Source organism: Parasteatoda tepidariorum, chromosome 1 (genome assembly GCF_982258835.1).
Source record: "Parasteatoda tepidariorum strain Cologne lab strain chromosome 1, Ptep-v5.0, whole genome shotgun sequence".
Classification (NCBI taxonomy): Eukaryota; Metazoa; Arthropoda; class Arachnida; order Araneae; family Theridiidae; genus Parasteatoda; species Parasteatoda tepidariorum.
In genome coordinates, this window is record NC_141755.1 from 36,410,645 (window position 1) to 36,437,048 (window position 26,404).

Genomic DNA, 26,404 nt, shown 5'->3' on the forward strand with positions numbered 1-26,404 from the left:
GATATAAAATCCCTACTTCACAATACTATTCGCGATCGCAACGCTCGAGTACGCCGTCTAGCGGGAGCCTGTAAATATCGGACATTAATTTATCACGTTTTCATTTAGTTCCATCAAAGTCATTGACTGAATCAGACGCCATTTTTTAGCAGCAAATAAGAAACAAAATTTCCCTAAGGAAAAGGTCGAAGAACTTGAAAAAAATCTCCAGAATATTAGTAAATCTTTCAGGAACAGAACACGCCAAACATTTGAAGAAAAATTCCTCAATAACTCAATAATTTTTAATTTCTATTATCAACAAACTTGCAACTGATGACTTCCGATTTCGGATACTGTTACAGATGTGTGTATTAAGGTAAAATGCATTTCTTCTGTCTTCAATTCATTACGAATTAAAGTGAAGTCAACATTGCTTTCGTCATTCCAGTGAATAAATATGAATTCAGAACATACAGAATTGTAATAGTTATAGCATATTCTTCTTCGTTATGGAATAGTATATATTTCTGTATCCATATAATTCGGAAAACAACAATAAAAAATTATCCAAGTTACTTGAAATAGTGCCATTTGTGCTGATTCTTAATTAATTTAAATCGTTTTCTTGGTAAGTTTTTTTTAATTTTGAAAGAATAAGTTCAACTAGAATTCAGCTATTCTGTTTTTAGCTACATATTCAAATTCATATCAATTATAAAATTTTGCTGTGTAGTATGTTATCTAAAAGTAATGAAGGTATAAACTATGTATCTATTATTTGAGAATAAAGTTTTCAAACAAGGAACTTATCATTTTGGAATTCTCCGGGAATTATAAATCAGGTAAGTGCAATGATTTTTACAATAAAAAATTGCTTGTAAATATTTTTTTTTTCATTTGATGATGGTTCTCTACAGAATGGTTTTTTACGTCGGATTAAGAACTATAAGAATAACAAAAAAAAAAACAATATGAAAGTTTTTATTTCAATGTTAAGAATTCTTAAAATCGTTTTTTTTATCCTAAGAATTCTTTATTTTCCGTTTTTTAGTTTATAATTTTTTGATAAAAATTGTTCTCAAAATACTTTTTTTGAAAAATTAAATGGTTAATTATGTGTTTATGTATACTTCTTGTATATTCCAATGTTTGAAGTAATATGATTCAGAAAAGTATGGAATAAAAATGTGGTACTTACGTATTAACGCCACCGCCGCTACAGATTTGGCGGTTTTTAAGTGCCGCCAATCTACACTTAAAATTTTTGCGACAATTCATAAAATAAAACACTTTATTTAAAATCAAAATAGTTAATCGGATTTCGGTGGAAAATGAGCCGATATAGAGTTTAGCATAGATTCAAAACAATCATATCGCCATATGAACTCTGATAAATAAGATTCCAAATGAAATAACATTTCCAAAACGTACGTTTACCAAGATAAAGTTTCATGTTGTGGGAATTGGTACATTTCCGCTTTTTCGGTAAAATATTTCCCTCCTGAAAAAATAAAATTGCATCTTGTTTTGTTTTTGGCAAATCCCAAAGACGAATTTTCGTAGCACTAAAAATGGCGACAAAAAAGAATTGTTTTTTTGTTTTTGTTTCGTCAGCATTCTTTATTTTACGTTTCTTAGTTTCTAAATAATGATTTTTATTGAAACTTGAAATTTTTTGATAGAAATTGTTGTCAAAAAACTTTGTTTACGAAATTAAATTTTATAAAATTATGAGGCTTATGTATAGTTTTTGTTTATTTTAATTTTTGAACTAATATGATTCTTAAAACTATAGAATGTAGAGTTTAAATGGGCCTTTCATGTTATATCATTAAATTTAGTACAACTATTTCTCTGGCATTAGGTTTTAACTCTTATAAGAATATACATATTTTTTTCTGTTAATGTACAAATATTTTTCCGATGTGTTTTGGGCATTCCTTCTCTAATAAAAAGAGATACCATTTTGTTTTCGGTTGTACAAGAAAGAATATCAAGCATTTTTCTTTTTTAAATTTAATAAGCCACATTAAAGAAGGAACGTTGCAATGCTACACGCTACATTAACGACGTCTCCAGAGTAACTGAATGACGGTTCATATAGAAATCGCAGGTATGCGTCTCATACAACAACGCCCCCTATAGTTCGTTGCGATCGCGAATAAAGAAAGTCTCGGACAATATATGAAGCCTTATTCTTTCTATTTTATTTTACAATCGGTGCCGAACAGCCGACCAAATTTTTGAGTCTACGACTGCCAGTATTCAACTCCATAGCCTCGTAATTTTGAACCCAATCCAGAAGACAAGGGAACTCCTGGATCCATTATGGTGATGAACTTTGCTTTTGTGGAAGACTTTTTGATGGAACTAGCCCGCATTTGCATTATATGGAGAGGAAAACCACGAAAACCTCCCACAGTTAACTTGACGGTAAGGGGACTCTCAGCCATGTCCCGTCTACTACTGATGATACTTTACATTTGCCCGGTGGTTGGTATGGAATTCGTATCGACCAACCGTAGCTGGAATTTGAACCCTGTCACCTCATTGGAAGGCGAGCCTTTTGTCCTCTGATCCACCACGACTTTTGTTCCTTTTATTGCATTTTATAACCGTCATTGAACAACCGACCCAATTTTTGGGTTCATGACTACTAATGGGGAAAGAAAGTATTCTTCTTCTTCTTCATTGGCCTGACAGCAGCCCAGGATGGGCCCTTGTCTTCCGCAGAGTTGAACTCCAGGCTCTTCTACACTTGACAAGAGACATCCAATTCGTGACTTTCAGAAAGTATTACTTTTTTTCAATAACTTTCGGTGAAGTTTGCAACACATTGTTAGAAATGAATTTATTGAACAAAAATTTTAACACATTAGTTTTAAAACTTTGAATTTAAACTTTTTTCAGTAGATATTACTAAAATTATTATAATGCCATACATATTACCCTGCTCTAAAATCTTAAAGGGAAAAATTATGAGAAAACTATGTTTAGATATGAAGGCAAATGAAGTAGGGTATGTTAATTCTTCTTTTCAACCTTCGTTATTATTATTTTTTATAGTTTTTTTTCTGTGTATCGTTCCGAAAAATATATTAATTTTTAAAAATTTCTATTCGTAAAATCTTTTTGTTCTTCAAAAATATCTGCGTAGCCACACAGTTGAAACTTTAGTCTTATCAATTCCTTTTTCATTTTTCTTTTCTTTTCGGTATAACAAAAATTCTTAAAAGAACACGCTAATTTAATAAATGAAAAATTTTTAAATTAGTTCAAACACTATTAAAAATTTTATAACGGTAATTTTCTCAGAAATTGTTTCTCTCGCCAGTTACTTGCAAGTATTATCAGGAGATTTATGTATATGTAATTGAAATAATTTTTGTGCTAATGTTACATTTTTAATTCATGTCACATACTTTTAGAAAAAGGAAAAATCATCTATAAAAAAAGTGCTTAAAACAATAATAAAAAACACACAATTTTAAACAAAAAAAATTTAATTTACCCGTAATGTGGAGTTTTAAAAGAAAGCAAACCAGTCAATGACATAACAAAGGGAAGATTTTTAAAAAAATTGATTCAGAGAATTGTAAATATAACGATTGTACCTTAGACACACTTTATTTATTTACAGTTTAAGTTAAAATGACTAAAATGAATCAATACATTTCTAACAATATTTCTAATAACTAAATTCACTGAGTATTTCTTGTTGAAACACGGAAAAGTTTAGGTCTGAATCCGTGAGTAACTTACAATTTTTTTAATTAATAAATACTTTCAATTTAATATAAAAGTTCGAACAAAATTCTAAGCACGATTCTTTAAGGGACAGTAAAATATGATTGATATTTCTATTTATATGCGAAGACACTAAAATAGGATTAGAATTAGAGATAAAGTAATTGTTATATTCATCTCCTATCTTCCTAACTTTACAATAAGGTAAAGGTAAGACGAATTGATTTTCAAAATATATGAACTGAATTATATATGAAATATATTTATAAAATGTATGAAATATAGAACAAAATTATTGCATTAGGAAAAGAATAACCGTTAAATGTAAAATATTGCAAAAAGAACATTTTTATGATGTTTTTTTTTTTTTTTTTAAGTGAAACTTCTAATGCGACTTCCAACAAGGTTGCGCTAAAGTTTGACGGTGCGTTTAACGGTTAAACGTTTAACGCTACCATGGCAACGAGCGACCTGTGATCCTTGCAGGAGATTTTAATGTGAATTTCTCGTTACCTGAAGCTGAAACATTATTAATCTTCCTTAAAGACGAATTTGGATTGGAAATGATAAATGGTAGGAATGATCCAACAACCAAAGGGGAAACTACCATTGATGCAGTTTTTGCAAGAAATATTAAAAAAATAGAACTCAAACATTTCGTATCTTACTTTAGTTATCATAATCCCATTGTAAATGTCATAGATTTGGATATTTCTCCACTCGAAAATGATAATTAAGAGATGCGATCAATTGTTAATAAAGTTTGTCTTAAAGAAACAATATGATTTTACTAAAAATCAATTTCTGCCCCTTCCTATTTTCATTTCCACATTACGAAGTTTCACTTCTTCCGCGCGGAGGGACTCCACGCACTATTTTTTTAGTTTGATTTGATGCACATATAATTTAATAGGATAGAATTTTTTATTTTCAAATTTAGTGGAAAATGAGTGAAAACAATCCCACGGACAATGAGACGGATTTAAGGTTATGTCAAGGTACGTCTTTTGTGAATATCAATTGATTGTTCCTCTTCTGAAATTACATTATGACGCATTCACATACATTATTATTACAAATACATTTTCCATGGCAAGACGATGAGGCAACCACAAGCACTTCCACTCTTTAAAGAGGTTCACGAGGGAAAAATGCACAATATTACCGTTATTACAGAGCACGGAAGCGAGCGGAGCAGGAAAAAGAGACGTTGAATAGAACTAGTGATCCTCTACGACTGCTGATTCTTCTACAATTAACGTCGCAGGTTACGAAGTTTAACTTCTTCTGCGCGGAGGGACTCCACGCACTATTTTTTTAACTTATATATTTTTTAATAAAATATTTTTTATAGAATATTTTTTATATACACTGGTGCTTGAAATAAAGAGAATTTGCAAACTTGGTCGATTATCTCTAGAACTACTGAAACGATTTTAATGAAATTTGATATGTACATACATTTATACAATACAAAATAAATAACCATTCAACAACTGTTATACACACACATGATCGGGCGTAATATTCATTGGAGTCAGAAGGTATGAAACAGCGGTTGCAGAATAAACGAACAAAAATGGTTTAATATGGGTATAGCCCCCTCTTACAGATTTACAGGCCTTGCACCGTGATTTCATATTTGAAATAAGGCAATTTATCATTTCCTGTGGCAATTGGTTCCACTCGTTCACCAACGTTCATTCCCTGGATGGCTCTCGCAGGGGGGTAGATAGTAGCAATTGCCCTCCCCAGAGCGTCCCAGACATGCTCTATAGGGTTGAGGTCTGGAGATCTGGCTGACCAATCCATCCGGCAAATACTCTCAATCTCTAGATATTCGCCGCCCAGAAGAGCTCAATGTGACCTCTCGTTATCGTTTATTAAAATGAACTCAAGGCCAACAAAAGCGAACATATGGCTCAAAGACATCATCCCTATTCCTCAAACCAGACACAGAGCCTCTTTCAAAGACATGGAAAGGTGTGCGAACATACAACACGATGACTGCCCAGACCATTAAACCTGCTTCGCAATAACGGTTGATTTTGTGGACATTGGAGAGTAGCTAGCCGGTCCCTGGTTCTTTCCACATGAACGTATGGCTAGAATCGGTGTTTAGGCTGAACTGAGACTCATCAGTGACGAGAACGATCGCCCATTGATCTACACTCTAATTTCTTTGTTCTCTGCACCATGCCGAACGCACTCTCGTGTTAATAGAAGTGAGCGGGATGCAAACAACGGGTCGCGCATCCTGGAACTGCTTCCATAAGTTACACACGACGCTGGACGTTAAATTTACGAACCTGGACCTGAGATTGACCTGTTTCTAGCCTCACCAAAATTCGCCACTTCATTCAATCAACTAAACGTTGGTGGTTACTCATTTTTACTGTTACAGTTTGAATTTAACCTATTGCCGCAAAGTAACACCAAGAAATTCACCAAGGTGTGCTAGCGAACGATAGGAGTTTCAGCTTGCGCGCACTTATAATGCCTGTTTCTCTACTTTCTCCGCCTATACACACGTGTACGCTTACGTATTTGCTGTACAAGATTTTTATTTTTGGTCTAGAAGCAATGATTTTACATTCAGTTCAGTTCTTTCATGAAATTCTATAAAATATGCAATTTTTTTAAATTTATTTCAATAGTCTATGAATTTTTTTTCAATTTATTGAAATATTTTTGTCAGTCACATGGTTTACCATTTTCAGGTATTTCATGACCATTAAATATGCAACATAAGTTATTTTTTTCCTTTCATTTCGCTTGATTCCTCTATTATTATAACACCTGACTTAGATTATAACTCTATGTCATCGTTTCTCAATGAGTACGCAATAACATTTGCATTTAGCCACATTCATCTTTTGTTATATTTTGTACTTTTAGCCAAATCATGATTTTTGATGTATAGATATAGGAGTATGAAAGTTTTATGAGAATGCTAAGGAGGATGAACATAATATATTGTGAGTTTCAGATTCGTATAGTGCTCTTTTTTTAATTAAAGATTTAATTTATCCCAAATATATAATTTCCAGAAAAGGTAATATTTATGAATAATTGTTTTAAAATTTAAAACATTGAATTTTTAAAAAAAATCATTATGTTTGTTTCTTCAAAAAAAAAGAAAGAAAAAAAATGATTAAGCCCAATTTTAAAAGCTTAAAATGTATGACTGTATTAATATTACAAAAACACGTTACTTTTAAACTTTATCTTAAAGTAAAATTTCTTTGCAACTCAACTTCAATTAAAATAATACAGACTTCATAATAAATAATTTCATTTTATATATTTAAGGACTTGATTTTTAATTTTTTAAATAACTTAAATATTTTAATATTATATTTTACGTTACGTTATTGGTTCTGGTTCCAACTGTACTAAGATAAAGTGCTCGACTTCGCGCACAGGTTGTCGGGCTACTGAAGTGGGGTACCCGGGACCATTATGCAGCTTTCATGCAACTTAGTACTTTTTAGCAGCTTTAGTGCGACTTGTGCAGCTTTAGTAAATAAATTACAAAAACTACAACTACGTTGTTAACCTTCAACTTTATTTAATTATTATAAATTTATTACTTTGTTGATCGAATAAAATTTTTTTAACATTTTAATTAACAGTTATATGTTTAAAGTTACTACTTTTGTAAAATTTAGTATCTTTTTATTTTTTATAACAGTTATTTTACAATAAATATTACTAAATGATGATTACAAAAACCATAGAGAGAGCTAATTTATGAAATATATTGCAACTTTAAATCTAATCCAGCATTAGTCTATAAATACATCATATATGATCGAATTAAATATAAGCTTACCTCCAAATAAATATAATTCTTCGAGAGTATTTTTCTAACTGATTAAAAAACTCCTTTAAAATTAATTAAATAAATAATTTTCACAACAAAGTTTCACGATTCAAAGATAGGAAAGAAATTATTAATAAAAATGTAAATAAAAGGTAAATACAATAATATTCGTAGAATAAGAAATAGTCCATTACATTAAAATAAAAATGTATTTACTCCTAAGTAATGTTAGGAGCACCCTCCATCCACTGGTTACATCTTATTTCAATCCTAAAAAGGCGCCCCTAAAAATTTTCCTTGTGAAGCATTTATAACCAGATTCAAACAAACTAGCTATCTTCTCCTACATTCTATAGATATGTCACATTGTACCTTAAAAATAATTCTCCATAGCTATCAAAATAAAGATAGACAAAGAAGGGTAATTTGTAGCTGTGAAAATTTTTTCTATCGTAAAAAAGAATCGGCTAACTTTGTAAGTAAACGACAGGTACAGGGTATCATCCAAAGTATTGCTTCCTTTTGAAGGAAGAACAAATATTTTATATTTTCCAAAAAGGAGGAAGCTCATATCGATATAATAAAATGATTTTTTAAGTGTTGTTCTTTATCTAATAAAAGCAATAAATGACTCAGAATTTTTTTTGATTTAAAAAAAAAAAAAAAAGACTGGTAGTTTAAGAAAATATTAAAATACAATGGGGAATCCCCTTAACCCCTTCGTCTCCTACGTCCTTGATCAATTTATTTTCATTGAATTTCATATTTTACTATTCTTATTTCTTAAAAATTCTGAATCGAGTAATATATAAAAAATTGACATGATTTTAGATTCTCCTCTTTTCAATTGTTGACCTTGTTGCTCAAGGTAATAGCTGACAATTGATTTTGATTGAAAATTTAGATGAATGAACTGGTTGACAAAAGACAGTAAAGACCAGACAGTAGATAATCAAACGTCACATCCGCTTTTTCATTCCTTAGCGTGTTTCCTGGCGCGAGTTATTAGCCAATGAAATTTCACTCTTCACGCGGTAGTCATGGCAACAAATATGAAATTTGCTTGTTTATCTTCATAATGCTATTCTTAAGTGTTTTTCAAACTAGCCCTACAAAGATATTTGTCTTATATCTTGTATGAAATGCTTCCTTCAAGATCAACATGAAGCATAAATAAAACATTTCTGAATGGTGAAGAACTTTTTTTTCAAGGCAGTAATGAACAAAATGTGGTTAACCGTTTTGAAAATTGTATAACATAATGTGCTCGAGTAATGTTTTTCTTTCGATGTTCATTTTTTTAAAATTACCTAGTTATTGATCTTTGACAGTTTTTATGTATTTGAGTTAATTTCGAAAATTGCTTGCATATAATTTTGTGTATTTCAATTATATAAATTTATTTACCCTTTTTCGTATTTTAATTTTGATCGTAATTATCAAATATGTTTTTTTTCCCCTTAATTATTTTGCATGCAAAAATTTTGTTATGTTTTTTTGTTTGTTTTTGTTTCGTTACAAAAATTTTACAAATCGAAATTGAAAAGTATGATGTGTTTAGTACCTACTATTTTTAAAAACAGTCACAATTCTAGAGTTTTATATGAAGTTAACAACTATCTGTTAGGAATGTTTTCAGAAATTGCTTTTTAAAATTCGCTGTAACTTCCGTTTATATGCTTTCTAAGTGCTATCAAATAAATTCATAACTCATTAACTTTATGAACATTTTAAATCTAAATAAATTTTAATTATTATTTGATTATGAAAATAAATAAAAAATAAAATTTCAAAAACTATTAGCTATAAACTATGATACAAAATAAATATGCTTATTAATTAAACTTATACAAATTGTCATCATGTCTTTCAAGATGTATTTATTAAAATGTTAATTAAAAATAGTTGATCTTATCATAGCTTTGACTATCTAAAACTAAATAGTCTAGTTGTATAGTTAAAGATTTCATTTTCTTGTATATTTTTTAAATGAAATATGGACTTTCATTTTTTCAACTCTGTTATGTACTATAAGTACCAAATGCTATAAATGTTCTTTTAGTTCATGCAATGCATACCTATATATTCTAAAGAGACTTTACATTAAAAATAAAATAAAGAATTGTATTGTAATGGATAATTTAGTTTTTATAGTAAAAAACTGTAAATTATCTTCTAATTTTATTTTTTACTATTTTTTTTAACATTGAACAAAAAGCACATTAACAAAAAAATAAAATAAAATAACAAAATTAAAAGTAAGTTTCATTTCCGTTCATGTGGCTAACCAAAAAGAACCAACATTCAGTAAAAAATTTAGATGTTCACTTTTTGTAATATTTGATAACATTTTGAGTAACGTGTTCTAACTGGTTTTTGAATCAAACAATTCAACACACTTTCAGACCATTAAAATAAATGTCTGAATATTTCTGTGGTTGTTAATCAATTGAGTTATTGATATTTTTCCTTCATTATTACTTCAAAATTAATTCAAAATAAGAAGGATTTATAATCAAATTCAGCCAGGTGTGGTAAGTGATATTGTTTTTCTTTTTATATTTTGCACCGTATTATTAAAAAATACAGGTAGGTAAGGCGTGCTTTTACCGATTTCGAGGTAGAAGTATGTGGGCTCTTTATAGGCTCTAATATTTGTTCCTTATTTTATATTTTTGAGATACTTTCAAGGGTTTTAGGATTGCTATATTATTTCCTCATTAGAGATATTTCTGTATCGTTATCTGTTGCACCAACTACAATTGTCAAGGTGCCAAGTAGATTTTAAATTTAATTCTTTTAAAAAAAGCACAACATGTAGATGTTTGCCCAGGGGTGGCTACGTGTTATATTTTTCGAGTTGGACCCTTTCTGCAATGTTTTTTTAAAAAATTTCTCATAGGCCGCTGCCTGGAAGTTGCCAAGATTTGGCGGTTCTGCCGCAGCTCACGATACAGAAATTCTCTCCCTCATTTTCTGAAAACTCTTATGGACAATCAATTTCTGTGAATAATTTTTGCTCTATCTAAATTTCTGTGAAACAGTATGATTTCATCTATATTACTTTTTTAATGTGAGTTTAAAAAATTTCATAAAATATTCACCTAAAATATAGAATGATCAAGGTTCTAATATGCAAATTCTAAGTTGTTTAAAATTTGAAAATATATTTACAATGTTTTTTTCTTTCTAAATATGAAATTTTTCATAAAAAATTATTTATAGCATAACTATCAAATTGTTATTATTTTTGTAAATTAAAAATTTTGCTGCTCTTTTAAATCTTTTTTTGTAAACACCAATAAAGGTTCTAATAAACAATAGTAAAATTGACTTGTATTATTAAGATCTTGTTTTTTTTAATGTGGTTACGCTCCAAACTTGTATTTTGCTAGCTACTGTGTTATATTCATTTGAAATATTTTTTTCAATTACAGATATGTTTTGTTTTGCTAATTTAAGTTTTCATGAGTTATTTCAACCTAAGAATTTTACTTAAGATGAACTATGATTCAGATCTGTCATGTAATATTATTTTGTTTTGTAGGACTATTCCATGTCTACTATCCATAAAAGATATGGCCAGGCTTCTACGACTTATTCAAAAAGCCACTGTACTGTTATTTTCATTTGCATTGCTATATTTGGCTTATTGTTCACTCTCAGGTTTGTAAATTTTTGCTTATCAAGTAATTTTAACTGATACAACATTACAAGCAGATCTAATCCGGTCAATACCACACTGAATGTCTTATGGTAATGCTCTGTCGGTTAAAAGGCACCAGCTGTTATTAATTATAGAGAGTTTATTTTGGCAATGGATATTTTAAATATCTTGAAATCATTATTATATATAATATAAGCAATCATTATGTAATATAATATTAATAAGTATTATATAATAAATCATTATTATATAATAAAATTATTATATTAAACACATGTTCCTCTTTTTTGTGTGCTAATTTTAAATATTTGATGAAATATTAAAATACTCATTAATGATATCACTTGAAATCATTATTTATTTATTTGTCTAAACACATGTCATGTTACTCACATTTTTTGTGCTACTGTCATATATCAATATACTCATCAAATATTTCATGTGTATTAAACATCTTGAAATCATTATTATTATCTTATTAATTATTTGTCTTAACCCATGTTTTTACCTTTTTTTATATTAATAACAAATATTTGATTAAATATTAAGGTACTTATCAAATAACTGAGCTTAAAGCATTTCAAAATCATTTTTATTATATAATTGTTTATGTGTCTAAACATATGATCTGCACTTTATTTTATGCTAATATAAAATATTTGAATTAATATCAAGGCACACATCAAATATTTGAGGAGTATGAAACATTTATTATATTCTATATTTGTCTGAGCACATGTTTCTCACTTTTTTTTTTGGTGATAATATCAAATATTTGATCGAATAGTAAAGCATTCAAGTAATTAAATATTTGAAAAGTATGAAACATTTTGAAATCATTATTATTTTATAAATATTGGTTTGTCTAACCAACCTGATTATTGATTTCCACCGGTGAATGTTGACAATCAGATCGCTATGGCAAATGTCCAAAACATATACAGTCGAACTCGTTTATAACGAGCTCGGATTTACCGAGGGAAACGAGAATATTTGGTTGGATGAATGTTAAGTCTATGGAACAGAAGTCGCTTTTAACGAGCAAGACCCGGTTTTAGCGAGCAATATTTTTCTGTCTTGCAATCTTTTTTTCAAAATGATATGAAATGCGCGCGAAATTAAAAAAAAACCGCGAACTGAAACTTCAAAGTAAGCTAACAAACTACTATTTTAAATATGTAGATTAGTGAAAAAAATAAATGTTTTGGTAAGAATCTTTTCCTTTATTTTTCTTTCCGTTTATTGCTTCTTTCCTTTAAGACTGTAGCGCAACTAGAAATTTTTTGCTGGTTGGGGGGGGGATAGTTGTCATTAAATTAAGAAAAGTATTTAATTAAATTAATTAAAGTAAGTAAGTATTAATTAAATTTTATGTAAACTCAATAATTTGACCTCCCTGGTTACTCGGATTTAACGAGTACATGTTACGGTCCCTTTGTGCTCGTTATAAATGATTTCGACTGTACTAGGTCTAGTTAAGTGCCACTGCCCGGTCTACATTTGCCTGGTATGCCCTACATCAGTGTTTTCTTAAGGTTCAGTGCCACTGCCTGGTATACATTTGCCCAGTATGCTCTACATCAATGTTTTTTTAAGGTCAAGTTCCACTGCCCAATATGCATTTAACCGCTACTCCAAACACTGATGTTTCTCCTTATCTATCCTCAGCAGAATAAATATAATGATATTAACGAATAAATTAAGATCAAGTTTGATACAACAAGTATTTTGGACTTACACCAAAGCAACTATGTGATTGCTGACATTCACCTGTGAAAGTCGAAATTGTCTTGATTTCGGTCATTCACGATAATATATATTTAAATTATTGGTATAAATTGGCAGACACAAATGTGTTAATATCTTCAGACCTATGAATTATTTAAACATGAATTGTGGAAAAATATATGGATCGTGATTTCATTAGAGAAGTATGCAGAAATAAAAATTTAGAAACATAGCTTGATAAGTTCTGGTTTGAAGGTCATCACTAACTTATTTTTGCTTAGCTTACAATATTGATAGCCTTACTTAAAAATTTCAATACAAAACAAAAAAAGAGCATCACCATCTGAAGGAAATGCTAGCTCAAACAATTTATAACAAATTGACAATAATCTACAAGTGAACACACAATAGTCAAGTGGAAGTTACTGGTATAGCACCCTTTGCTATAGAAATCACCATCCATATGTTTTCATAATATAATTAGCTTTCGTCCATCTTTTCTTTTTAACTGAGGTACTATTTTGTTTTAACAGATTATAATAACATAGAAACTTATGAGATAAGATATAACCAGTCATGCAGAGCAGACAGTGCATTATTCCATGCTGCTGGTGAGTTGAAATATTATATATAAATATTACATGTTTCTAATTGATATGTTTTTAGAAAAATTGTAAATTTTTTTTAAATTATTGATTGTGAAATACAGTTTGTATGCAGTTGTAAGATAAGAGTATATATTGGTATTTTTACATGATAGTTATATAATGTAGCCGCTTTTAGGCTTCCAACAAATATAAGCTTAAAATGCACCATAATTTGTTATTTGGGTTACGATAAAAATAATTATTTAAATATTTGTGATTGAAGCTGAACAGTAGAATAATATTTTTTAAAATTTAGCATAATGTTATGAAGAATGCTATTTTTTTTTTTAAAATTGCCTTGCAAATTTAATTAAAACTATGTTTGAAAATTATTTTGTGTAAAAAATTTTTCTTTAAGAAACTTATTTTTTGTTTTAAATAAATTTTTGTTAAGGCTTTTACATATTGGTTATTTCCATCTTAAATTATGTACATATATTTTTTTCATGCAGTTTGAAAGCTTTTATTTTTTGTTTTCAATGAAATTTATACATTTTATTATGGAAATCTTAATTCTAGTCTTTTTTTGGCTAACTTTATTAGTATACTTGAATTTGGCCAACTTTAAATTACAAGATTAGGTTTCTGTTTATTGTTTTCATGAGAGTAAATCCTAGTTATGATTTTTGCTTGCTATAGAGTTTGATTTTATAACTTTATGTTATTTACATAAAATATTTCTAGTACTTTTACATTCCAGTGATTTTTTTAGTTATAATTTTATGATGATATGCTTTGATCAGGGTTGGGGTTTTAGACCTCCTAAACTGGTTTTGGACAGGACATGTGGCTTTTACTGTCTTAAACTGGGTAAAACTGTCCTAAACTGGGTAAAACTGTCAAAAACCTTGAACTTTGGTAAAAGGTAAAAATTCATTAACCAATACCATTGTACACATAATAATTACATGTATCAATAAATATTTGATATTTTTTATACAATTTACTTTAACTTATCAAGAGAAAATATAATATAATAGGAAAAGGTTTATAATTTTTGTAGCTCCATAATTCATTGAACAAAAGTGAATACCTAATCCTTTAAATATAAATATGCTTTTAATACTGATAAATAATGTTTTTGCATAAGGATAAATTATGCAATATTAAAAAATAATTTTTTAATTAAATAATAATAATTTTTTTAAAAAAATACTAAATTTGTTTAAAAATTAACCTTTTATTTTTCACAAGATTTTTTTTAAAAAATGTTATAATTTCGGCATCACAGGATGATAAAAAAGACATCTATTTAAAAATTTTTTTTTTTTTTTTTAAATCTAAATATATTAGTTTAAATTGAAAATACAAAATAACTGAAAAATGTATTAACAGTTTTGAAGGGCATAACATCAGTTTCAGTTACTGACACTGGTGATGTATCACCAATCACCACTATAAAAGAATTGAACATGAATGAAATAACAGTATTCTTGAATAGTACCTACTATAGATAAATTAACCTGTTTATGACTAACCAAGCACTTAGACCCTAATAGCTTAATCTGTATGGCAAGGTCAAACTTTAGTTATGTACTATTGAATGAGAGGAGCAATTGAACTTAATTACTGATTAATCTTCCTTTGTTTAATGTTTAAATTGAAGAGTCAAACGATATTAATAAAACATTATACTTTTAAAAACAAATATTCTGTAGTAGATTTAATTATCAATATGTTATTAGTTCTATGTTTATTTTACCTCTTAAATATTGTTCAGATAAAATTGTGACATAATTTGAGTAAAAGGGTTTTGGACAAAGAGGTTTTGGACAGGGCGGTTTAATCCAGGGTTTAAACCGTGGATTAATCCATTCTGTCCTAAACCTTGCCAACCCTGGCTTTGATTTATGCAGTTTATCTCATATGCTTAGTACCTGTTCTTGAAAAAAAATTGTAAGTTATCAATGAAATTGGTATTCATTATAAGATCATTTTAAGTACATATTTTAAAGGGTGGATCTTTATATTCAGTTTCATACCCCAATGAAAATAATGCTGTTGATCATGACCATCACATTACAGTCAAGATTTATCACAATCGAGCAACTTTCCAGATGAATTTGCTCTTTAGTACATACCTGATTACTTATTTTTTATTTCAATTATCGCTGACTTTCCATAATTTGGATATATAGAAATAGAATTTAGAATTTGAAATAGATAATAAAAATTTCAAAAGCTTAATTTTAAACAAAAAGAACACAAGATTTCAGGTTGATTTACTAATTTGAAAGTAACTAATTTGAAAACAATACCTCACATGTTATTCATATTAATTCATTTGTGTCTATCAGAACTGTATAGTTTCAGATATCATTGATATTATCTCTTAATGAATTCTTTGCAATTTGTATGCTTCTAAGAGTAATGCTAGTCCTATTAGTAAAATTCATTTTTCATATATCCCTCTCAAACATGTTAATTAAAATTTTTTAACATAGAGCTAAAATTGCTTCTTGTATCAGCTGACCAACTTTCAGGATTTTGCGAATAGTTCTTGTTATATGGGAAACTAACTCTCTGCAAATACTCCCTATTCATGGTTAGACACAACCAAAAATAAGGAGAAAAAAAAACTAGCAGGTTTTTTAAATTGAGCCCGCTTGAAAAAAGCCATCTTTATACCAACTAAAGGTTTTTTCTTCTTCCCATTTTATCATATTTAATTAATTTTCTTTGCAATTATTAAACCAAATTGTTTTTTTGAAATTATCAACTTTTTGTTTTATAAATTTAACTTTATAACTTTTTATACAAAATTATAAGAAGTAAAACATATTTGAGTAATCTAATTTTTGCAAATAAAGTGTAATATAAATGAATATATTCATGAAAAAAAAAGCTTATGATTAAAAACGAAACAACATATTGCTAACTTACGAAACGATACTTATCTAGAAAACAAATGTTTAATATGCATACACATTTTACTTATTGCATAATTTATTTACATTGTAAATCCTTCAAGGTTTGTTAAAATACATCAATTAATATTTATCCAACATTTCAAAATGAGTATAATATATGATGGTTTTAGACAAATAATGCGGAAATTAACTTAAGACTGTACTTGTTTTCATCTACTATACATTTTGCAAAAACGTTTATGTTTATAAGTTTAAAATATTGAAACCAGAATTTGTCAAAAAAGCATAATTTAGAATATCAGTTGAAAGCTAAGACATTTAATCGAATTACTCTATTTTTCATAGCTTCTCTTATGATAGCTTGACTGGTAAGAATATTTTCTAATTTTTGATTAGATCAGTTCAAATTAAGAAATCGGTTGGGGACTGAAAAGCAGAAAGATATTCTGTTATGTTTAAATATTTCAATAAAAAGAAGTAAAGACTTTCATATGAATTTTAAATTTTTAGTTTAAAGAAATTGTAATGATACTTGAGTTTAAGTTTATATTGCAATGCATTTAGATATTTCATTCATTAACTTTAAAGCAAATTATGTGTTAATTTATAAATCAAGACATCACATTACATATGGTTTACATTTTCAAAGAATCATTTCATCACTATACAATTCATTATGCATCTAAAAAGCTGAAAATGGCTTAGTTATAGAATAGTTATTTTCGTAACCATTTCTTTTATTAATCTTTTTATTAATATTCAAGCAATATTTATTTCAGTATATACTATATGTTATTCATATATTTAATATTAGAATATATTATATGCATGTAAAATATATTTAAAAAATTCTCAACTCATGGCAAAATCAAATATTTTTATAAATCCCCCTTAAACAAAATGTAAGCTGGGATTTTGCAAACTATGCTGTTATTAGTATGTTATTTATTCTGTATTGTTGCTGTTTTTATTTAAAAAAATTTTTATATCAGCAAGGAGCAGATTAATTTTTTCAGCAAATGTAAAATAAAAAATGTAATATTTTCAAGAACATCTCTATCTTGTTCAATACTCATTTTTACTCTTATGCCTGACAAAAAGTAAATCTTTTGAAAAATATATTAGCTTTTAAATATCTTTATTTTCATTGCTTGTTCAGAATTAGCTTTCGGAAGGACACCTCTATAAAATTTTCTAAAATCTAGTTTACACATTTTGAAAGTATGCACAGGTGCTAACAGTTTTTATAAGTATGATTTAAAACTATTAGAAATGAGAAAGAAATATAGTGCCTTTTGCATGAATGAAAGCATGAATAAAATTAAATTTTGTAAACATTTAGTTGCATTTTTAAAAAAAAGTGTTTTTCTTATTTCTAGGCATAATAACTTCTCTAAATTCATGATAACTTCTAATTTACCAGTGTAATTTCTGTTCCTTGCAAGATTTTTTTTTATTGCTGTTGCAGTTAGTGATAAACTTGGAACAATAGTAATAGGTTATTTACTATAATATTTCTATTAATGTAGTTTATGTTGCAAGTAAGATTTTTTAGTGCTTTTATAGTTTTGGATTAACTAAATGATAAATGATTAGTTAGTTTTAGAAAACTGTATTAGAAATAAAAGTTATTTCTTATATAATGGAAATATATATGGGTTGGACACTTCCTCACATGGAAACACCTCTGTACTAACTTCGTTTTTCATATTTTTGAAAAAATTCTTAGAGAATTATTATATAATTTTAGAAATGTTTAGGTCATCTGATTTCTCATGCATATCAGTAATGTTTAAAGTTTTTAGGGGTTGAGGGACCAGCAAACAAATCTGAAATAAAGTAGTTTTGAACATCTTATGCCGGAAAATTTAGCGATAAGCTTGTAACTCATGTTAATTATATTGATTATCATATGAAATAACTGCTCAAAATTTCGAAAACTTAGCTCAAATTTCATGGAAATAATAGGCTTTTTTATAAAAAAAAAACTAATTTTCTATACTTACGTTTTCTTATTCTCACTGCAGAAATATTTACTAAAATTGAATGAACTTTTTAGAGTAATTTTTAGTTACTAATAAAAATATAATTTTAAAATTTGAAACAAATTATTTAAAAAATTGTGCAAGATATGAGTATTTAAAGTAATATTTTCATACTGCACTGCTGTGAATGTGGCCTACCCTATGGACAGGCATCTTTGGTAGTGTGACGTGGGTATTGTAGTTTGCCTCCATGACTTTGGTCCTAAGATGCTCACCAGGCACAAAAAACACTTCTGACACTTTCCATCACGAAGCCATAAATAAACTTCCGTAAATAATAAATTTAGTGTCTGCTGTTAAAAAAAAACATAGGAAAATGCTCTCACATGTAGAAATTGGGAAATTCTTGAAATAATAAGAAAACAGGATTTTTGAAACTTTTATAGTTCTGTTTTCTCTAAATACTAGTCTAGAAATTATTAATTCTGAGAGTTTTTACTTTTCATAATATATTGAGAGTAGATGTTTAATAAATGTTTAATAATAGTGTAAAGTGTTACCATTGAGAGGAAACAGGATGGTTAAATTTGCAATTTTTTCTTGTGTGCATCCAACAATATAAAACTTAATTAACTGATAGAGTATTATGAAAAGAGTATGTCTCAACACATAATCTAGCTCAAAACCACCACAACTGGAGCTATCCATAAACTCAGGGTTGCCACAGGCTACTAAAATGCAACTATTTCCTACTATTTTCGACTTCAGGCGACTATTTTCAGGAATAGGAGACTATTATGAGACTTTTTTTACTCTTGGCAAAGTTTTTTTTTCGCAAAAATGAACGTTACTTTCATTAACAAAAGAAAGCAAGCTTTTATTACAATCATTTATGTCCTAAAAGCCAAAAATTTTAATTTCCATTGGATTTAATGAAGTACTTGTTATATTTTCTCTCTGAGGGGCAGTTTTGTTACTTTTAATTGTTTTTTCCTTCTATTAACATTCATATTTTATTGTAATACGACTTTTATTTAGGTACCTATTTTCTAATATGTATACCTTTTATATTTGTACAAAACTTTTTTTTAATTGGAGCCAGGGTTGGCAGGTTTTTGACATGTGACAGTTTTTGACGGTTTAAACCATGGTTTAAACCGTCACGTCAAAAACCTCACTGTCAAAAATGTCGAAAATGTCAAAAACCTATATTCATATGTGAAATTTAATTAATACATAAAATTTTTATATTTTTTATAAAGGATAGTGTTTCTAAATATGTTCTAGAAAAAATAAATTTAAAATTTTGAAGAAACACTTATATTTTGAATAGTAATTAAAATCTTGTACTTTTGAAAGCTCACATCTTTTGTAATATTATGTATTCATTTTCATGTGTTATTGAAAATCTGCAGTGATATTATTAAGAAATTTATTTATAACCAAATTTGGTGTATAGTATAGATTATACTAAAAATTAGACATTTTTAAAGATAAACATTAGCAGTTTTGTACATTAGACATCTTTTAAAGAAAAATCTTTTTAATATTCCTTTAAATCTTCTTAATAATCTTTTTAACATAAGACAATACAAATTTAAGTGATTTCTGTTAAATACACAGAGTAGTTAGTGTCGATTTACAGTATATTCAGCCTATTCATTTACTATGCTGAAAATTTAGTTTATCCAAATACTTGTGAATTTCATTTTGCTGAATACTATATAGTTTTGTTGAATATCTAAATATTCAGCTGTTGAATAATTACTTCTTGCTTTCAAGATATGCATTATTTGTATTCTTAATACAAGTGGGGGGGGGGGGAAATCAAGAGGTAAAAATTGTTTTAAAATGATAATTGTAATAATTATAAATAAATATAATAAACAATATGAATTATATTTATCATTATTCCCAAATATAACTACTTTTAAATTCAAATTAACATACTGGATAATAAAGATATTATAACATTAAAATTTTTTTTCATACACTTGTATCAAGTTTGTATTTATACAACATAACTTGTAAGTTCCTTATAAATATTAGTTATATGTTCCTTATATGTCAAAAATGCATAGTAATAAACTTTTAATTTTCTTAAGTATCAAAAAAAAAAAAAACTTTTTTTTTTCAAAATATAAAAATTTAAAAAAATTTTGTGCAAAATTTTTCTGCACATGCATTTGAATATAAATTTCTGAGATTTTAAATCTGTTATTTTAAATCTGTTATTTTACCTTAATTTTAATTAAAAAATATTTTAAAACCTGCTGATTACCTATAGTATAATTAAATTTCAATATAATGCATAGCAACTGTTGGTAGTTTTGAAGTTTATATATTTTCTTGGCAAACTTCAGGTTTTGACATTTTTGACGGGTTTTTGACGGTTTAAACCAGTATTATACCCTTGTCATGTCAAAAACCACTTTTTGACGTCAAAAACCCAACCCTGATTGGAGCATAGTTAGGACTGGGCAATAAATCGATGTATCGCGAAATATCGATTTAACGCATATATCAGTAGGCCGATGTAGTGACTTTCGTTTTAGGCGATGCATCAGAAATCTGATTTAAGCCGCCGGAATAAGATTACAATTGCGGTTTAACGATTTAATATGCAAGGATCCTTGACCAGGCTAACGCTGTTACCGCACTAACGAAGACGATTTTGATTTCGTCTAGCTGCAGAGATGTAGATAGCGTTTTGCTATTAAGATGATGTTAGTTTCGTGATGTTGAATAACGAAGAGTGAAGTGAATCAGAACTCCCGGTTTCGTGCGAGGATCATCGTTGTAATATAGAACGCAATGCATAGTTTCTTTATGTCCATTTTTGTCTTTGGGATTTTGCGTTTCTTGAAGATTATTTTCAATGGGACTTAAGTCATTTTGCGATCGTTGTGCATTTTATTTCGTCAGAAATAATTGTCTGGTTTCTTGTAAATTATTTTCAGTGCGACTTATGCAGCTATCGTTTCGTTCTGCATTATTTCATAATGATTCTTGACAATTATTTTTAGTAGACCTACTGTTACTTTGCGATTGCTACACTATCGCTGTTATCTTAAATTTTCGTTCTGAACTCAATAGATCAAATCATTGATTTTTTTCAATTATTGTTTATTTTAAGTGATACAATTTAATAGGGGTATTTTGTATTTAACTTTGTTATAAAAAGTTAGTTTTTTTAAATTTATTAAATGTAGGTAAGTATAATAATTTGATTGTTTTTCAACCAATAAATGCTCAGTCGTTTTTAATTATAAAAAAATTAAAACAAAGCTTACCTTTATTTAATTTGCTTTTATTTTTGAGAAAAGGAAAACAAAGTTTAAAAAAAATTTGGCTATTAGTTAAAACAATTTTTTTTTAAAATTAAATAAAAAGTTTAGTAATGTTTTGAGATTTTTAATAATTTAACATTAGTACTTAAAGTATTTTTTTAAAATTTTAATTAAAATTCTTTCAATACTTGTTTGTTTTATAATTTGTTAGATAGTAGTCAGTATCATTTTTAAACAAATAAATCTTTAGTCAATTTTATTTTCAAAAATGAAAATAATAATAAATAAGTAAAAATATTTTTACATTTATTAAGTACAGAATTTGACCATTAGTTAATACTACTTTTTATTATTTTAAATAAGTAAATAAAAAAGGGTCTAATGATGTTTCAAAAGCATGTTTTTTTAAAAACAAATAATAATTTTTTTTTCTTTCTAAAGTGGATATTTCTTTGGTTTGTTTTCCACTTCCGTTTTTTTTTCCTTTTAATTTTTAATGCATGTATGTAAAATAATTTGTTACAGTATTATTATTTTTAAACCAATAAATCTTAAATCATTTTTAATTTAAGAAAAATGAAATAAAGCTTGGGTTTGCTTTTACTTTGACTTTATTAATTTAATTGAAAAAATTAAGCAATGATATTGATGTCATAGTAGAATATGTAGAATTAATATTAGTATTTATTAGTATATATTATTAGTATATTATTATGTATATGTTAGTATATATTATGTATATATATTATTAGTATATATTAGTATTTATTAGTATAGTAGAATTAATATTTTCTTTTGTAATAGATTTATTCCTTTTTATTTATTTTTGATTGATTTAAAGATCTCCCATAGGTAATTTTTGAACATATGCTAAATTGCGATACATTACTGTATTGTGATGTCTAACTGACGATGTATCACGATTTAAAATTTCTGACATCACCCATTCCTAATAATAGTATTTGACAATTAAGCTATAATTTTAGTTATTTGGCTACTATTTTTGATAAATTTTTGTTCCTGTTCAGGCAACTATTTTCATAGTTTGAGGCGACTATTTTCATGCTTGAGGCTACTAAAAGCAACTATTTTTGTTCATTTTTTACTGTGGCAACCCTGTAAACTAGATCAAAAGCTTTATGAACAGAGTAGAGCTCAATAAATATATTGCCTCATATACTTGGGGCATCTGAAAATTCCAATATGGAACATATTTTTTACCCTTACGTGTATAGTCAGGCATGCAAATATTTTAATCAGAAACAAATCCTCCTCCTTAAAGGCGCAAAACCCAAAAGGGATCTTTGCTTTTTTCAGCATTTAATATTCATACTTTTTTCATTGGTTTGTGTTTCTCATAAGCACGGCAATAAATAAATTTCTTTAAATAATTAGGCACATTGCAGGCCTGGGCTAAGGATTTCAAATTATAGGCCAGTAAATTAGCCAAATATCAAAAATATTTGCAATTTTTAAAAGTCTTCGCCAAATGCAAATCTTAAAAATTTTGTATGATTAATTTTTTTACCATAGAAAACTATTTTACGGTAGTTTGTTTCAGGCTTATATTATTTGGATCCAATTCTAATTAGTTATGCGGCGCATCTACCGGAAATGACAGTAATCGAATAAAAAGTACAGATTTGTTTAGAAAATTTCATTTTGACATAATTTTGAGGATTAAAGGATTGAGGATTTTAGAGGTAAATAGTTAGATAGAGTTACATAGAGTTGCCAGTGGAAAAAATCATTCGCCAAAACACAATTTTATTCGCCGAATTTGTGATTTTATTGCATTTGGCAAGGTGGCAAATGCTTAGCGCAGGCCCTGCAGTGATATAAGTTCATTCATCTTTTTTTTTTCAAGATCAGTGATATAAATTCATTAATTTATCATAAACTTTTGTTGCACTTATAAGTTGCCTTGTATTTAAAGTTGATGATTGTCTACATCTACAATATCATGAGTAAAAGCATATATTTGTAATGTTTTAATACCATTATTTTGAGTTGTATTACAAGTATCTATAAGAAAATACATTTTTAAAGTGTGCACTGTGCACTCTGTTCTAACATATTTCAAAACAAGTATAAAGTCTTATTTTTTTAAAAATCTGTTTTTTTAATTAAAAACTGATTTTTGTATGTTGTTTAATTTTAAATTAGTTATAATACTTGTTTTTTATAGATTTTGTTATATGCATTGAGAAACCTCATATATTTTTTGTGGAGACTTCTTCATCAACTGTTTTAACTCCTCGCCAAGCATGTGCAGTTGAATCAACAGCAAGGCACAATCCTGATTCCCCTGTGGCTGTACTCATGACACCATCTGAATCAATTGATACCTCTCATCTGCTGTCTAAAACTTTACAAAATATTCCAAACATTCACCTCATTAAAATAAACATAGCTGATCTCACTCAGGGTACACCTATACAGAAATGGTATTTACTTGGCCAATGGAAAAAAAGCAAATGGAAGGTAATGTCATAGGGTAGTAATATTATATTTGTGCTTTATTTTGATTATTTTTAATTTATTTAAAAGAATATTTGCAGTAGAAAAAAATATTTTGTTGCAAATAATCTTAGTCATTGTGTAAGAAAAATAAACTATAAAATTGCAAAAATGGTTTTTATTAGACCTATAAAAAGGAATGAATAGGAGGTAATGTGATGGAGTGTTATATAAAATTTATACTGAATTTTAGGACCATGTTTAATTTTTGTAAAAATAATTTGCAATCGAAGGAAAATGTAAATAATTTTAAACTTAGTGAAAACATAAGGTACAATAATACAAAAAATGTTTATACTTGCTAATAAAAATAAAGCAAATAGTAGGTAATGTTATAAATCATGTTTGTCCCTTATTATTTTTTTTACCGTACTTAGAAAATTCATAAACACGGCAGCAGAAATTGCAGATTATTACAAGAATTTGCAGATTATTTTTAATCTCAGATTTTTTTTTCTTGTAAGGATAGAAAATTTCAGAAAAGAAAAACAGAGGAATGGTTTTTATTCCATTGTCAATGGTTTTATTTTCCCCAATTTCACACAATTTCTTTTTGCTCTAGTTTTTTAATAAATTGTATTTTTCAATCTGCAAATATTTTTTTTCTAATGTCCACCTGGGTTGACATTCGTCAATTCAGGGGTTTAGAGCAGAGTTGTTGGCCACTCTTTCAGGTGCCCATATTAGGTGGGCCAACGTTGTTCTAACAGTAAGGACAGATAGTACAGAAAAAGAAAAAACATGCATGCCTTGTCAACCCTTGTTCAACCAATTCAAACCTAGAACCTTTCTGATGCATATCCAGTTACCTGAGCCCTACTCAGTCCGGTCGGCATCTGCAAATATGTTAATTAAAAATTTTATGATTTTCAGAAATTCAAATAAATTTTTTTTAATCAACTGGAGTTTAAGAAAAGAAATTTAAAAAAAATATATATAAATTTTTAGAAACTTTGCGTGACTAAATGTTGCAAAGATATTTATTTAATTCTCTGAAATTGTTATAACATAAAAAATATATTATATAAAATTAACATGAATTAACAATATAATGTGCCTAATTTTTATTTACCGCATATGTGCAAAATTGTTTAAAAATCCAATTTTTACAATACTACCCTCTCTGATTGTGGATCCCAGACAAATTTGAAGTTATGAAGAGTGTGCAGAGATTAACTTTATAAATTCTGCTAATAAGCTTTGTTTATATATAAAAATAACACTGGAGAGAAAGTTTTATTTTCTGTTACATAAAATTTTTTAGCAGGTCTTAGATACTTTCATATCAATGATTTCAAATCTGCTATCAGTTTCTCTCTCCAAGCTATATTTTATTTTCAAAATGACTTTTTTTGTCAAAGTGTGCAAGTTTAAAAATGTTATATATTACAGGGGGTTGCATGAATGTTGCGACAAACTTATAGGAGAGTTAGGGGACATCATCAGAGTTAAAATTGTATAGGAACCCTTGACTGGAAATATCATACACCACTAGTGGCGATTCTCTATTATGAACTGGTTCTTTGTGTACTTCTAAACATGTCATAATAGGGTAGTGGCCCTAGATGCGTATGACATTTCCGGGGATGGATTGCTATGCAATATTGTTCCAGGGCTCCCACAGGTCGAGGAAAAACCTGTAACTGGCAGGGAAAATAAAATTTTTTTTACAAAAAACCTGGAAAATTCCTGTAGCTTGCCTGGAAAATAAGAAGTCTTAAAATTGTCAAAAACAGTAATCAGTTATCAAGATTAAAGTTAAATAATTCTAACATCTATTACAATTATTTTATAAAATTGTACTTTTTAGTGAAACTTTTGTTTCACTAAATGTTTCATATTTCTTTTCTCATTCTATTATATGCTTTTGCTCACAAAATCTAATATTTGACATTACTAATAAAAAAAATCTAAGTTTTCTGATGAAAAATTGCATGATATAGACGAAGCATGTTTTTTTCCATTGAAATTTATCTGATATACTTGGAAAAGTCAGGGAATTTTTTTTTCTGAAATAGTGTGAAGATCCTGTTGTTCCTAATGATGGTCCCAAACTCCCCTAGAAGTTAGTCACAATATGAGACCTTTTGTTATATAACATTTTTAAACTTGTACATTTCAATAAAAATTAGACTAAAAATA

General features: G+C 27.8%; 1 protein-coding gene across 5 annotated transcripts in view; it reads left to right on the forward strand.

The window, feature by feature from the left end:
* LOC107445145 (lactosylceramide 4-alpha-galactosyltransferase) overlaps positions 1-26,404 on the forward strand; it is a 39,770-nt gene that overhangs the window by 7,412 nt on the left and 5,954 nt on the right. Inside the window, exons 1-4 of one of the 5 annotated variants that reach the window (XM_043049300.3) lie at positions 8,440-8,746; positions 11,103-11,221; positions 13,484-13,561; positions 23,931-24,226. In XM_043049300.3, the coding sequence (XP_042905234.2) occupies positions 11,134-11,221; positions 13,484-13,561; positions 23,931-24,226 (462 nt within the window). In that variant the 5' untranslated portion in view covers positions 8,440-8,746; positions 11,103-11,133. Of the gene's footprint in view, positions 1-8,433; positions 8,827-11,102; positions 11,222-13,483; positions 13,562-23,930; positions 24,227-26,404 lie in introns of those variants that run through there. The other 4 variants (XM_043049293.3, XM_043049303.3, XM_043049311.3 and 1 more) reach the window with 4 other exon arrangements.